At 43.1% G+C, this 15,000-nt stretch overlaps 1 protein-coding gene across 2 annotated transcripts in view; it reads left to right on the forward strand.

Annotated features, from left to right (window-relative positions):
- LOC103395559 (neuronal migration protein doublecortin) overlaps window positions 1–15,000 on the forward strand; it is a 23,663-nt gene that overhangs the window by 5,134 nt on the left and 3,529 nt on the right. Inside the window, exons 2-4 of one of the 2 annotated variants that reach the window (XM_017041998.2) lie at window positions 775–899; window positions 5,623–6,048; window positions 7,681–8,021. In XM_017041998.2, the coding sequence (XP_016897487.1) occupies window positions 5,685–6,048; window positions 7,681–8,021 (705 nt within the window). In that variant the 5' untranslated portion in view covers window positions 775–899; window positions 5,623–5,684. Of the gene's footprint in view, window positions 1–774; window positions 900–1,906; window positions 2,480–5,622; window positions 6,049–7,680; window positions 8,022–15,000 lie in introns of those variants that run through there. The other variant, XM_025065774.1, reaches the window with a different exon arrangement.

Raw genomic sequence — 15,000 nt, forward strand, 5'->3', positions numbered from 1 at the left:
AGAGGTCATGGGCCTTTGAAGGAATTACGCCACAGCAGCAGAGTTCATTTGTTTGGCAAAGTTGGGCTGGGGTAACATTTGCATTTCCCTCCGAACCTCTCAGCCTGCCGGGAGTATCGTGTGACACCTGCGACGCTCCACATCTCAACTTTCTTTGCTGAGTGTGAGCAGCTCTGGGTGAAATGAATCCCACGCTGCAGCGAGGCTTTTCTTCATACCTGTTAAAGAGCCACCGGGATGTGACAAGGTGTCAGCCCAGCCCTCTTTGTAACGTAATACGACATGAGGATGAGGCCGAGGTTATCCTGTCACTCTGAGCCTCCTGCAGGAGGTAGAACCTGCACTTGGGCCACGGACTGAGTAAAACCTTTGTTTGTTTGTTTTTTTGGAGTTGAATGTGTCAAAGCAGATCACAGCAAACCATCAGTGACAGAAGAGGAACTGAGCTGCTGTAAACACACCAGTCACTCGGAACCAGATAGACAGCAATAGACTGAGTTTACATAATAAATAAATGAGTAACATGTAAATGATTACAACTCATCAAACGTTCACTTACCTTGGAAAAAGGCCTCTGTTTTTCCCAGGACTAAACAAGGAGCCAGTGATAAACATTATTGTTATTATTATTAACACTAGGTTTATACAATCTGGTAAAAAAAAACCTTTAAAAACAAAGTCTTTCTGCAAATATTAAAATTGTTGAAACACAAAGTTAATGTAGAAAAATACAAATAGATTCTAATTATCTGCATTTTCTTTTTTTGTCTTTAGAAATAAAATAGGAATATCCTGCGACCAGTGAAGGGGTCCTGACCTGGCCTTTGGGAACAAAACCATTATGTGTGAAGTGTGTTGTCTTCTGCTACATGAAGGAACTGACCGTGGGTGGACCAGGGGTAAGTTATGATATACAGAAGATATAAAACTTGTCGGCCCTGTCTGAGAAGTTTATGGCCTTTACTGAGTCTAGAGACATTATTTACCCGTTTTAAAGCATTTACAAAACTCTTGTACATGTAGGCTACAAGCACCTCTTAAAGGTCTCATTCTGGACGTTCTTCCGAGATCGTCCTGTAACAGATCCTGGGTCAGTTGAGGTAAGGAACTCTGTCCAAACTTTCCGTCACCTCTCACCTACTTCATCCTTGGATTTTCCTACACTTCATCAAGACTCAGACTCAGACGTTCTGCTCCTGCGTTCAATATATTTGAATGGCAAATTCTGTCTGGACCCAAATTTTGTCACCTGAGCAGCACCAGCGTCTCCAGAGTCCACATCAAGGTTAGGGTTCTTAAAGTGGAGGTCATGGAGCTGCAGCTGAAACACCCTCATAATTCTGGAGACCGTTATAACGAGGCGTCCGGGCCTATTCTTATCTGCCAGATGCCACACAGAGGGGCAGAAAGGAGTCAATAAACCCCCCATTGTGATTAGAGCTTTACACAACCTGAGGGAAAATGAAGTCATTTTGTTGGTTTAATTAACAAAGGACTAAAAAAATTAAGGTTTAATCTGACTCAATGTGGATTAAATGAAAATGTTCCTGATCACTGGTGTTCACCATTTCCTGATTTTTATCATTCATATCCTCATTACTATAATCAATGTGTACAAAATACACAGGAACAAAAAAAACCTAGTGATTGAAAAGAAAAACCCTCAGGAAAATGGTTAATATTTTAAATTGTGGCTAATGCTCTCACTGTTTCTGTTGTTTCAAAATTCAGAAGTCAGATTCAGAAAAATCCAAATATTTATTTGTAGACTGGACCTACTGCCCATTTTATGGTTTTATGTTCAATGACAATAATGTTAAATCGAATCGAATCTAATGATAGTATAATAACTGACTGCTTGAGAAAATATTATTTTAAAAGTCCGGTTAATAAAAACAGTCAATAATGATTATAATCAATATTAACGATTAACTGTTCATCCAATCATCATGTTTATATAAAAAATATAACAAACAATGTTTCAAAAAATGACATTTGACACTATTTTGTGACATGTTAGCATGTTAGCTAAGCTTCCTTGACGTCACTGTCCAGTCCGATGATGCTTTCACGGCGGCTCCGTCTGTTTCTTACACACAGCCTATTGTCTTAATGTAAAGGTTTTTCAGCCGATGCACCTTTCTTACGGCTGGTGACAGCTCCACCCCTGACCACTCCGACTCCCCACCTTCACTCGGTTCCACTGTGGGTGGATCCGACTCTCATTGGCTTTAGGACCCAGTGGTTCTCTCCAGTGAGGCAGGCAGACAGGCAGCGGCTCAGCCCTCACACTGAAGCAGACAAAGGCGTGGGGAGAGACGGCGTGCCCCCATCCTACTGCTGCAGCAGTCGACTCTCTCTCTCTCTCTATCTCACTATCTCTCCCTCACACACACACACAGTCACCATCCTCTCCACGCACTCGCTCTCTCACACACACCCACCCACACCAGCCTTCACTCCGCCGGCAGAGACGCAGGTAAGTGTGCTCCTCGGTGCGCTTTCATTCGTGCACATATTTAGGTTTATTCTTTTCTATTTTCTTTGCGCGGACAGATGTAAATAAATGTTGTGAAGGATGAAGTGGAGACGTCACGGGAGGGGTTTTAATGTTCAAGTGATTTAGAGGCGATGAGACGCAGGTGGATTTGTGTGGAGGAGGCGTTTCCTCTGCATTTTGCCCTGATGGAAAACTTGCATCTCGCTCTGCTGCAGCTGCTGCTCGTTACCATGTGGCTTCAATCATCATCATCATCATCATCTCCATTTTCTTCTTCTTCTTCATTCACCACAAAAAACAAAAGGATAAAAAACTGAAAAGTTTTCTTCATGTCAAACTGTCTGTGTGGTCATTTAAGGAAAAAACCGTGTAAAGACATGAGGACGAGGCCCGTCCTGATCCTGGACTGGATCCTCCTCTTCCTCACCTCCAACACCATTACCTCACTTTTGTCAGTACCATTAGATCACACACACGCCACAAACATGAGGAAATGTTTAAATTAGTAGTGTGTATTTTTTTTTTAATTCTTCAGGCAGTAATGTGGTGCCTTTTTTTCTGAGAAGTCCCCACATGAGTCAGGGCTAGGAGTTCTGGGGAGGGGGGGGTTCTTTGGTCATCTGGGCCTTAGGCAACCACTTGCAGTGCTTTCACTTGGTGAAGCACCAGTTTGGTGTCCCTTTGTCCTGGTCCACATCACAGAGAGTGGAACCAAAGTTCCAACACCTGATGTCACCGACGCCGGGCGTCGTCCATGGCACGTTGTCTTTGAAACTTTTCAGGTTTCAAACTGATTTTTATTTGATTTGGAAAAACTCAATGGGGATTTTAAGTCCAGGACCAGAACTTCACACTGTGTGTGTGAAATGGCTACCAGTTTGTTGGAGCTCTGCGCCTGGTGCTGGTTCGTCAGGCGTGTGTGTGTGTGGGAGTGGGTGGCTCCGTCAGGAGGCCCAGAAATATCCTGACAGAGTCAGTGCTGTGCTGGCAAAATGTCAGGATGAAAGGCTGCTGAATGTCTGTCAACCATACTGATGGTTTTCATTGTGTCCTGGCTGTAATGAAATATCCTGACGTGACTATCAGGAACAAAGATCAGGAGCAAGTAATTGTTTTTTTTTTTTTTTTTCCAAAGGGTTTTCTATCTATAAGTGTTTCAGAAAAATCTGGCAAAAATACCTGAACAGAAATGATGATGTATTTGTCCATTACTGCCCCGTGATGTCACCCTCCCTGTGAAATACAGGCAGTATCTACAGCACTTTCCACAGTGGGGGTCATTTTCTGTTACTGTTCCTCGTACTCATGCTGCAGTGCCGGTGATGTCACTCTGAACACCGGCACCCTGCTGGAGACAATGGACCTTCCCGCTTGATTATCCGTTGGGGAAGGGTCACAGTTAGCTCTGCCCATTAGTGCGGCAGATGGGTCTGAAACCTGGCCCTTTGTCAGCTGAGGAGCTGAGGCCGCACTCCGTGAAGTCCCACCCTTATCACCGAGCCTGTCATAGACCCCCGGTCGCAGCAGCAGCAGCAGCAGCAGCAGCAGTAGGCGTGGAGCAGAGCAGAGCTCCAGCACATGGACTGTTTGCAGCATCATTCTGTGTCTGCTCTGGTGGAAAGACCACGTGTGCAGAGGGTCGTTTCTGCTGCAGTGTCGAACACGGCTTTAAAACGAGGCTCCAAAGTCTGAGGAGTCATATTTTTATTACTGTCTGATTTTTAAACATTTTTTTATTGTTAATTCATCAGTGCCAGGGGCTTTTTCCCATTTCAGTCTAGTGATGACCCCTGACCTATATTCTCCCAGTCGACTGTAGTTTCTTATTGATTTGTCATTTGTGTCATTTATTGGATATTTTACATTGAATTTGTTAAACTCTGAAAATGCATAAAAACTAAAAGGGTGTGTTCCTCTTCAGACCAAGGCAAAGATTGATTTGATGTTTTTTTTTTTGCTTGTGTAAAATTTAATGTTGTGTGTTTTGTTATCATAGCCCTAGCAGTGTACGATCTTGTCTTTGAAGTTAGTTTTGTGTTGGATGTTCCAGTTGACACACACACACACTGCACCATTTTGTCAGCACCCACCATCAGATTCTGGTGATCTAAAGTGATCAGAGTCAGGATGATGTTCCAGTGACCTCTGTGGTCCGCAGGTCGACTCCCAGGTGGATCAATGTTCTGATTCAAGAGGTCAACGCTAAGTGTGGTATTTATTTGCTTTGGGCTGCACCAAAGGAAGTCAACTGCAAGTGTGAATGTGTGAAGGTGAAGAGGCTTGATTGGTTGTTTGATCCAGGTGTTAGTTTTTGTTGAGCAGGTTGAGGATGAGGTCAGAGGTCAGGTCGAGATTGGAAATGTACTGGAACCAGGACGTACTGTAGTTGAACCCAGAGGAGATGGATGGACTTTGTGAAAGAGAAGGTGAAGATGAATGGTGTAACTGTAGAAAAGTCAGGGGATAGAGAGAGAGATTTAGATGATTCACTGTGGTGAACAGCTGAAAAGAGAAAGACGTGCCGTAGATGTTGGACTTCGTGGAGTAACTGAGCTGGGAGAACTGTACTTCTTCTTATACTTGAGTACGAATTCCTGCTACATGTCATCATGTATGATGTATTTGTTCAAGTCCATGATGAACCTGTGTGTTGGAGGAAGTGACACGCGTATCGTATGACCTACAGTACGTGCCTCCTGAAGCACTTCACCCCAGGCCTGGGAGATATTTCTGTTCCACATTCAAGGCCTGGTGAATTAAGAATTAATTAAAGCCTATTTTGCAGCGTTGAATAATCTGCATGTCACTCTTATTGTTATGAAAAATCATCAGGGAAAATAAGAGCGATACCAGCAGAGGGCAGTATCTTGGCAGTTTCCCAACAGTTTAGTTGACATGGCAGACTTTTTACAATGCTCTTTTTTTTAAGTCCTGATATTGGCTTACTTGCAAAACATCTTAAAGCGCCCCCTGCTGGAGCTTGTGGTACCTCGTTCACACCATCTAAAAAAAAAGCAGAGAAATGAAACCACAATAATCTTCAACGTAAAAAAAAATAAAGCTAAGAAATGAAACCACAATAATCTTCAACGTAGTTCATTGTTTTGTCTTTTCCTTTCTAGACTCTTCCGAGCTGGTCACCTTCACTCCGACGTGGTAACAGCCATCACGACCTACAGCCATCATGGAACTAGACTTTGGACATTTTGACGAGCGTGACAAGTCCTCCCGCACCCCTCGGGGTGGGCGCATGAATGGACTGCCCAGCCCCACGCACAGCGCCCACTGCAGCTTTTACCGCACACGCACCCTGCAGGCCCTCAGCAATGAGAAGAAAGCCAAGAAGGTGCGCTTCTACCGGAACGGGGATCGGTACTTCAAGGGCATCGTGTACGCCGTGGCCAGTGACAGGTTTCGCTCCTTCGACTCCCTGCTGGCTGACCTCACCCGCTCCCTCTCTGACCACATCAACCTACCACAGGGGGTGCGCTTCATCTTCACCATCGACGGCGCCCGTAAGATAATGACCTTGGACGAACTCGAGGAAGGTGAGCGCTTGAATCCTGTAACTGGACGACTGTCCTCGACAAAATGAACACACTCTACCTAACACACCTCTATCTCAATATACAGACATGTAAAGACACGACAAAATTCGGTGCTTGTTTAACACACACTGACAGCCAGCAAGGGTGGGATTTGAACCTATGATTCTCAGTTAAAAGAGCCTGATTCTCTTTAGCAACATTCAGTTTCTAATCACTGGAGCATTTAACAGCTGAGCAGCTGCTGTGCTTTGTGTCCGTGTCCTTAAATTGTTGATTTTCTCAATGGAGTTTGGTGCAGATGAGTGAGAGAGGGATGCAAAGACAAAGGGAGAGTCTCTCCATCTTATTCTCAGGATATTCTGTTGACCATATATTTTACTGGTGGCCAGGGACGATCCACGTCATTGACCTGCTGCAGGACTGGAGGCCACATGTTGTTAAAAACCTTGACTAAATAATGCATTCTCAGTTCCTTCTTCCTTAACAATGTTCCCTTTTATAGGATTTTTAAAAGCAGACTCTGAAGTGCAGCTTCATGTTGCAGGTGTTGCAGCACTTTCCACTGGTCTTCCACTAACGTACAGCCTGTAATTAATGACTCGCTCTCCTCTGCACAATGCAATTCTTTTGTCTGCTTTCTTGTCGCTGCTGTGATTCCTCTGTATTTGTCCTAATTGCTGCTTTCTGGATTCCATCTTTCCTCCCTGATTTGCCAAAATTCCTCTCTTTATCTCTCTCCCCCCGTTGACTTCCTTTATCTGCAGCTCCTCAGCACTGTCTGCTGAGGCAACAAAAGTCCATAAAAGAAGGTTAAAAAAAATAAAAAAAATAATGAAGGATGATTTACAGATTTGTGCATCCAGTAAGGACTGCACTCTGGATGCCTTTGGTTCCGTTCACTGCTGTGACTTCTTCAGACTGTCTCAGGCCTTTGCTCTTGGTGATAAAGTTTTACTCCGAGGCTCCAGTGAATGTTCTCATAGTGACAGAACCGTGAGTGCAGAGCCAAAGTGAGTGAAATCATTATTTGAAGTCCAGGCGCTCGTGTTGCCATGTCGTAAATGGACGGGGTCTCAGGCAACAGTTATAATCCCACTCCCCAATGTTTGGCTTCTTCTGAGGAGACTTGATCACATCAAGTCACAAGACCTCCTTGGAAATGGTCAAAATGAGTCGCCTCTTCAGGATTGTTTAGATCAGGGGTCTCGTTTTGTCTAGTTTTCCAGAGGTCGGTGACCCCTGGTTTAGATATTTTATAGGGTTGTGGATCCATTAATGTTTTGAATCATATCTGTCTTAGGGAAGCTGTAAATTAATCATGATTCATTGTAATTAGTAAATACATTCTTAACATAAACTCACACTCACACTCGACAAAAGCAGATATTCCCAGGGTTCCCTGTGGTGTCCGATTGATGAAGTTTAGTTTGTGGTTCATATTATGTTTCAACAAAAGACTTTCAATTGTGACCTTTTATCAGTTTAAAATGAAACCTAAGGCGCTGGAAGCTTCATTTCTCCCACCGGTGTTGACCTTTCGTAACTCCTGCAGTTTCTCCGACACTCTCGGGTGTCGGCGTTGAATGGTCGATTGTGTTACATCACTCTAACCTGATTTTGTCCCCACCTCAGGGGAGAGCTACGTTTGTGCATCAGAGAACATCTACAAGAAGGTGGACTACACAAAGAACGTCAATCCCAACTGGTCCGTGAACGTGAAGGCCTCCGCCAACCAGAAGAACATGCAGTCCTTGGCCGCCAGAGCCGCCGGCGATCCCAGAGAGACCAGGGACTTTATCCGACCCAAACTGGTGACGGTGATGCGCAGCGGGGTGAAGCCGCGCAAAGCCGTGCGAATTCTGCTGAACAAGAAAACGGCGCACTCCTTCGAGCAGGTCCTCACCGACATCACGGAGGCCATCAAGCTGGAGAGCGGCGTGGTGAAGAGGATCTACACACTGGACGGCAAACAGGTAGGAAACACTGAGGGGATGAAAACGCCACGTGAGACGAGGCAAATATTACATTCAAATGTTCTGTAGCGAAGACGTTTGTTGGAGGATTCACTGGAATAAAGATGGTGGAGATCATGACGTGGATGAAAGGCTGAACCACAGAGGAACTGAGGGTCGAGTCGAGCGCTGTTAGTCCTCCATATGTTCGTTCACAGTCTGACTAGTATCATTAACTTCAAAGATTACTGGTCACCAAGTTATGAGAAAAAAACCCAGCAGCTCCATGAGAACAACCTAAAGACACAATGACTTTCATTCTTCTCGTTCTTTATTCTCACGTTCAGACTCACACAACGTCTTTTTATCTGGAGGTTCAGGTCGTTTGTGTCCCGTGAATAGGCTTTTGTTGTGCAGTTTGTTTTTGGACCACTGGTCCTTTGTGGGCGTCTACCTGTGATGTGAACAGACTGAAAAAGAAAGAAAAGTTCTGCCTTCTGTAGTCAATCCCTGCATTGTTGTAATTGGTCATTTTGACCTTTGATCGTCGGACTGTACTTGGTGATCCAGTGTGGACACCAAAAACCTCTGGCGTCATTGGTATTCAATGGTCTGGCTTTGTAAATCTGACCTAATTTTTAAGTTGTTGACAACAAGTCAGAGATGACCCGTGGCCAAAAATATCTGACAGATTATTTTTTGGGATTTATTTATTTTTAACCTTATTCTACCCACACTCTTGATATGTTTTACTAAAGTTATACAGTTAAAATAGAGAATCACTCACCAGCAGGTGGTGCTGGAGTAGATGTACGGTGTTTGTTAATGATGGCTGAAGAAAGTATAAGGGAGTTGACCCGCTCACTCATCATGGCCGTCTGTAGAATACTCTGCGACGCGGCCTACGTTGGGGAAGACTCTGTAATGACCTCATTGTCAGAATAAAAGTGTGTCACATCTCTGTTGAGTTGGAGGAAACAGAAAGACGTGGCCTGCAGCCCAACTTATTACAGAAGGTTGTCCAAAGGTACGGAATAAAACCTGGAACCGGATGTTTAGATCCTGGGATTGTTGGAAAGACCAATCGTTTGATCAGACTTGCATCTAAACCAGGTCACTCCTGCAGCACACCGCACCGTGTGTGTGTGTGTGTGCTCAGTTCTGCAGCTAATCCAGTTATGTGATACATCAACTCTTGTCACTGGATTTAGGTTTAAAGTCGTACAAAAAAAATTACTAAATTTTCTTTTACTGAAAATTTGATTTACACAAAATTAACAGCTGGATCTGCCCTCTGTTTGAAATGATGATGATGCTGCTGCTGCTGCGGCGGGATGTAAGAGTATACGCAGGCTAAAATGTCCTGAGCAACCTTGAGAAATTCACCAGGGCTCAGTTGTTTGAAATGCTGGCTTTTGCCGACAAACATAAATCAGGCCATGAAAATACCCACGAGAGGAACCTGCAGGAGTTCAGTTTCCACAAAAACAGGCTCTGACCTCAGCACCGGTGATGTTTGGATAACACTTCCAGCAGAGTCGCTCGACTTTGTTTCCATTTGGACCTTTTATCACCTTATTTTACAGTGTTAATTTGGTTGTGTTCATGTCACATTAACGTCGCAGATAAATCAGGAAAATGACAAATCCGTTAGTATATGAACATGACTCCGTCTGAAGTCTTTCTCATCATATAAATTCTAATCTTGGTCTAAAGTCGGTGACAGCCTCTAATATTAGGAAACACTGAACGGCGTTAGGACATGAAGTCAGTTGGAACTAAACCATGTGACTAGAGAAAAGTCAATTAATGGATTTTGGAGCGGACGCTGTTCTTCATCTGGCAGTCCCAGGGGGCGGGGGGCAGGGGGGGCGGATCTATTGTTATCTCGACACACACACGCACACACGTGAAGTCCAGAGAACTCCATGTTTTATTCATGTCTGTGCTTTAATGGACCAAACCTGGGGACGACCGCGACGTTAAAGTCTTCAGAGACTCCACTTCTGTGGAAGCTTCTTCTTCTTCATCATCATCGACTTCTTCTTCGTCTGCTGTCGTGGTATTTGGCCGTGTCAGAATAATGTGATAAGAGAAAAGGAAAGGCTTCGCCACATGATGAGACCGACCTGCGTTTGTTTGTTTGTTTTCCAAAACAGAAGGTCAAACGGACGATGATAAAATGATGTAAGATGTTTATCACAACATATGAAATATATCATTAAAACACTGTTGGAGCTAGTGTGAGTCTGCCACACCCTTAGGGGGCGCCAGAGCTCTTACGTGACGGAAACAAGAAACTGTATTGTAGCTAACTTCCGTCAGAATGAATTGGGGTACTGTGAGAAAAGAGACTGACACTCCCCCTGTAGGAAAGGAGAGGAATTATGATTATTATTTAATTTTGTATTTAATACTTAATAAATATAAAGAAATGAGTTGCGGAGTTGGACCATACGACGTCTATTATTTAGGATCATTTCTACATCTTCACAACAACTTCCTCGTTACACCTGTAACTGGCGGCTGACAACAGTCGGTTGTTGTTGTTGTTTCCCAGTAAATGAACAGACTGAAGTCTGAGACGTTCTATTGTGAGAACGTGCGGATGTCGTTTGTGAACATCTGTTCCTCAGATCGCAGCTTTGATACAGTTTAATTCCTTTATCCTACAACGTTCCTGACAGATGGACCGAGGGTTGAATCCTACAGTACTGTACTGTACTGTACTTGGCCCGTGTGGGTCTTATTTCAACTCTGTACGACTGTTTGAAAATGTAAAGGAATATGATTGGACAGCGACATGTTCTCCCACGTTTTTTCTTTTTCTTTTAGTCATAATAGTTGTTAGATGATTAGACATGTTCTCCCACGTTCTTTCTTTTTCTTTTAGTCATAATAGTTGGACTGACTTTCATTAGACTTTAGCCGCTTCTTGTGCTATTTATATTTGACCCAGAAAATATGTCTAAAGGCAACCTGTGGTACTGCGGCTCGTGTCAACTGGAAATTCACCGGATGACTAAAAGTAAAAAAGATACGAGATATATTTGTTAAAAATAAATATTTACTCTAATATTTTCTTAGAGTATTGTTAGGCTTGAGTTAACTGTGGTGACCGACAAGGCCGGAAATACAGCCCCAAACCCATACAGAGCCTACTCATGCTTTTCTAAGGTTCCTAAAAATATTGATTTATTTTCTGGCCTTTTTTTTGACATATTAGTGGAAATTGTAGATGAAAACAAATCTGAAACTTACGATGACTGACTTGCGATGACTTTTTTTTTATTTTGTTGGCGTTGTTAACAAGTTAGCATAACGTAGCTTTTCTTCTTCATAGCTTTTGTTAGAGACTTTTTTTATGCAACTTTTCTTGAATTGTTGATAATATTCAACTAGTCATTCAGGTAAAATCAACATCTCTGAATGAATTTTTTAGTGTTTATTTTTTTAATATTCATTCAAGTTAAACAAAAGCAGTGATGGGTTATGATTGGTGCAAATAACAGCCTGCTGCATTATTAATGATTTATTCCAATATTAATTGCCCCGTATGCCCTATGATGGCAGTCCTGATCCCGGGGCATCGATTCCGTTGTCTTGACTCCCAGCTCATCATTCCGTGGTTATCGTCCATTGATCCCTGACTCCCTCTGTAATCCTCCCTGTAATGTTCAAACACGCTGCACTGCCTTTGTGTTCTCCTGCTCGCTGCAGCTGCTCGGCGCTGGATGGAGGTGAGATGGTTGGAGCAGTATTGATGCGGAGCCCACCCCTCTGTGTTGATCCTCCTCCTCCTCCTCCCTCTCTTCTTCTTCCCATTCCGTTGCAATAGCTGCCGGTAGCCGTTGCTAGGAGACCACATCACGGGCACAAAGAGAGCCCAGCTGGTGTGGACCGGTCTGTCAAAAACCACATCCTGAAGTGGGCGTGAGGGCTCACTATCAATGTGAGTCTGTGGTTCTTAAAAGTCAAACATAACAGCAGCTTTGATCGTTGTTTCCTTCCATTAATTATGATTAAATGATTTTTAAAAAATTTAATTTTGTACAACACAAAATCTTTTTTTTTTTAAATTTTTTTAAAAAACTACCCTGTCTGGAAAAAAACGCCGTTGCCTCCTCCTTTTGTCTGGAGGCAAAATCACGCCAATTTACCCATCAAACATTGGTGCTAGTCACTCCGTCCAGAAAGGGCGGGGCTCGCCCATGGTGGAGTCATTCTTGTTCTTAGGAGCAAATTAGGATCTTTTGAAATTTGCTGATAAGGAATAATTACTGGCTGTGCACAATAAAAAAAAAAAAAAAAAAAAGAGAGAATATTAGGATTTGTCTGCACCGCTGCCTACAGTGGAGTCCATTGAACTGCGGGCTCTTCAGTTCGCTCTTATTTACATTCAAGATCCACTCGTTCATCAGAGCCGCACAGAATTGGAGATTTGTTTCCCAGTTGACAGAAATGCTGATTTTAATAACGGTCCTTCAATAACGCACCGTTGTGTTGCTGTGTGGTTTGTCTTCATGACTGCCGCTGCCCTTGAGCTGCAGAGGAGGCCTTGAATCAATGAAGTCCCTGTTGTTCTGAACAGGGTTTTTATCTCAAACATTAAATTATTATTTATTTTTTCTTGATAAATTCAAGCTACAGCCTCAAGGACACAAGGTCACGCTGTTGCTGTCGGAGAACAAAAGACGACTGTTGCGTTGGAAGCTCCAACATCATTTTAAGAAGTGTGAAAAGAATAAAATCACAGGTTCAGGGATTTTTTTTTTTTTAACAGCTTAAATATATTCAGTAATAAGAAGCAAATGGAAGAAGCTTATTTTCCCTGTTATCAGCTCTCAGGCAGACTGGCTGCTCTTTGCTGTGCTGCAGAAGCAGTTGTCATGGCAATAAGCGCTGTTGTCCAGGATTTGCAGTTTGGTTTTTTTTCTGACAATGACTGTGATGAGCTGAGTGGGCTTTTTTTTTTTTTTCTCCTCTCCTGTCGCCTGTCTTACGTGGCTGTTCTCTGATCCTCTGCTGTCACTCGTCAGTGCAGAGCAGAAGTTGAACCTGCAGCTGATGGAGGGGCGTGGTCCCTGATGTGACACTCTGAGCAGGCGATGATGTGCAGAATATTCTGGGTCGACCTTGTCTTTTACGTCGGACCCTTTTTGTCCCTGACGTCCTCAGGAGTAGTTGTCCATGTTGATGACTACAGGAAGCCATTTTAAAATACAGGTCAAACACAGAGGGGGGAAAATCAGCCGACTGAGAACTGAGGGTTTTTTTTTCTTTCTCTTTTTTTTTTCTCCGTGAAATTTGTTCCGGGACGTTCAGGGCCAATTTTATCTTTTCAGTTTCATTAGAGCTGTAATTGTCCCAAGGGGTCAATTAAAAATAAAATGGGAAATTATTACATTGTATTGCTTTTCTTATTTGTCTAGAATGGATAGAACTTTATTAATCCTTTGGGAGTTTCCTCTGGGAAATTTAGGATGAAGATAATACTAATCTAAAGTCCATCATCTATCTTATTTGTCTAAACATTGTTTATTTTTTTAAATTTTTTTTAGCGACATTTAGACCAAAACTTGCACCACAAAAATAGGAGGTTGTCATTTGGCCTGTTGTGGAGGTCGTCCATCTCTTAGGTCCAGCAAAAGCCCTCGTCGTGCGTTGGTCAAGGGCCACTTTCATGGCCATTTTCCCCTGACCGTCTGCTGACCTTTCTCTAATTCCTAACCCTGAAAGCAGCAGGCTTCATCTGAGACCACCTTCACAGCCTCCCTGCCCCCCAATTTGTGTCTCACCCCATGTCGATGGGTTCGTAGTCAACAGTACTGCTGATCTAATTGAACAAAGGTTAAAAAAAAGATGACAAATTGGTGAAAGTATTCTAGTCCGACAAGGTGTATTCCACGTCCTCAGAAGGCCCCTGGTCCCCACTTTGGAAACCACTGCGTTAACCATTTAATTTATCTATGCACTGTTAGTCATCCGTTTGTTTTTGGTGGTTCCATCCATGACATCTGTTGCACATGTTCTTCTTCGTCTTCTCCGTCTGTTTGTCGCTGCACTCATCGCCATATCAACAAGTGAGCTTGACCGCGGCGGTTAATGGGTTAAAGGGCTGAGACTTAACCATGTTAGGACCACATCAGTCCACCCAGATGGAGACCCTGCTTCCTCCAGGTCAGGGAGGGGTGGGCGTTGAACACCATCAGGTCTCCTGGTCTGGTCTCCACGTGAATCCAGAAGCGCCGCGGCAGCACCGCACGCCGTGCAGGACAGGAAGTCGACTAATGTCCAAAAGTGGTCATTAGGCAGTGACCGACCAACACAAAGTGATTTTTGATGCCCACTTATGGCTGCTGATGATGTTTAATTTGATTACAATCGATTATTTTTTTGATGAAAACCACATGTGGTTTGGTTAAAAAAAAGAAGACAAAAGCATAATTGTTATTGGCAATGAATATTTGATTATCTGTTTGATGAGAAGCGTTCGTCACAGGCATACGATGGACGACCGTGTGTGTGTGTGGTTTTTCAGACAGTTACTCACTCGGTGCAGAGGCTGATATCGATCACGTCTGTTTGAACTACAGTGGAGGAAATAGTGTAGGAGTTTTCCCACGGGTCACGGAAGTCGGGTTTTACTGGATTTGTCTCTCTTTGAACCGTGGTTTCCTCTCGGCTGAAGAACCAACGTCTGAGCTGTGTTTTATTTTGTAGAAATTGTGTGTTTGTGCATTTCCTTAAGTTTTATTTAAGGTGTAGATGTCACTGTCAAATCGTAACATAGGACCAAATTTGTGGCTACCATTTTTATTAAATTTTTATTTATTGTATTTGGCCATTTTTATGTTGTATTAATCTTTTAGTTACTTGAAATAAATCAATTTTTTTCTATAATTTTAAAGCCATTTTCACAGACATTGTTTAATCTTTGATTATTTTTTTTACCTTTTTTTTTAAGCTATAGCTGAAGCTATTTCCCAGTAAACTAATT

The sequence above is a fragment of the Cynoglossus semilaevis genome, chromosome 19 (assembly GCF_000523025.1).
Source record: "Cynoglossus semilaevis isolate Cse_v1.0 chromosome 19, Cse_v1.0, whole genome shotgun sequence".
Classification (NCBI taxonomy): domain Eukaryota; kingdom Metazoa; phylum Chordata; class Actinopteri; order Pleuronectiformes; family Cynoglossidae; genus Cynoglossus; species Cynoglossus semilaevis.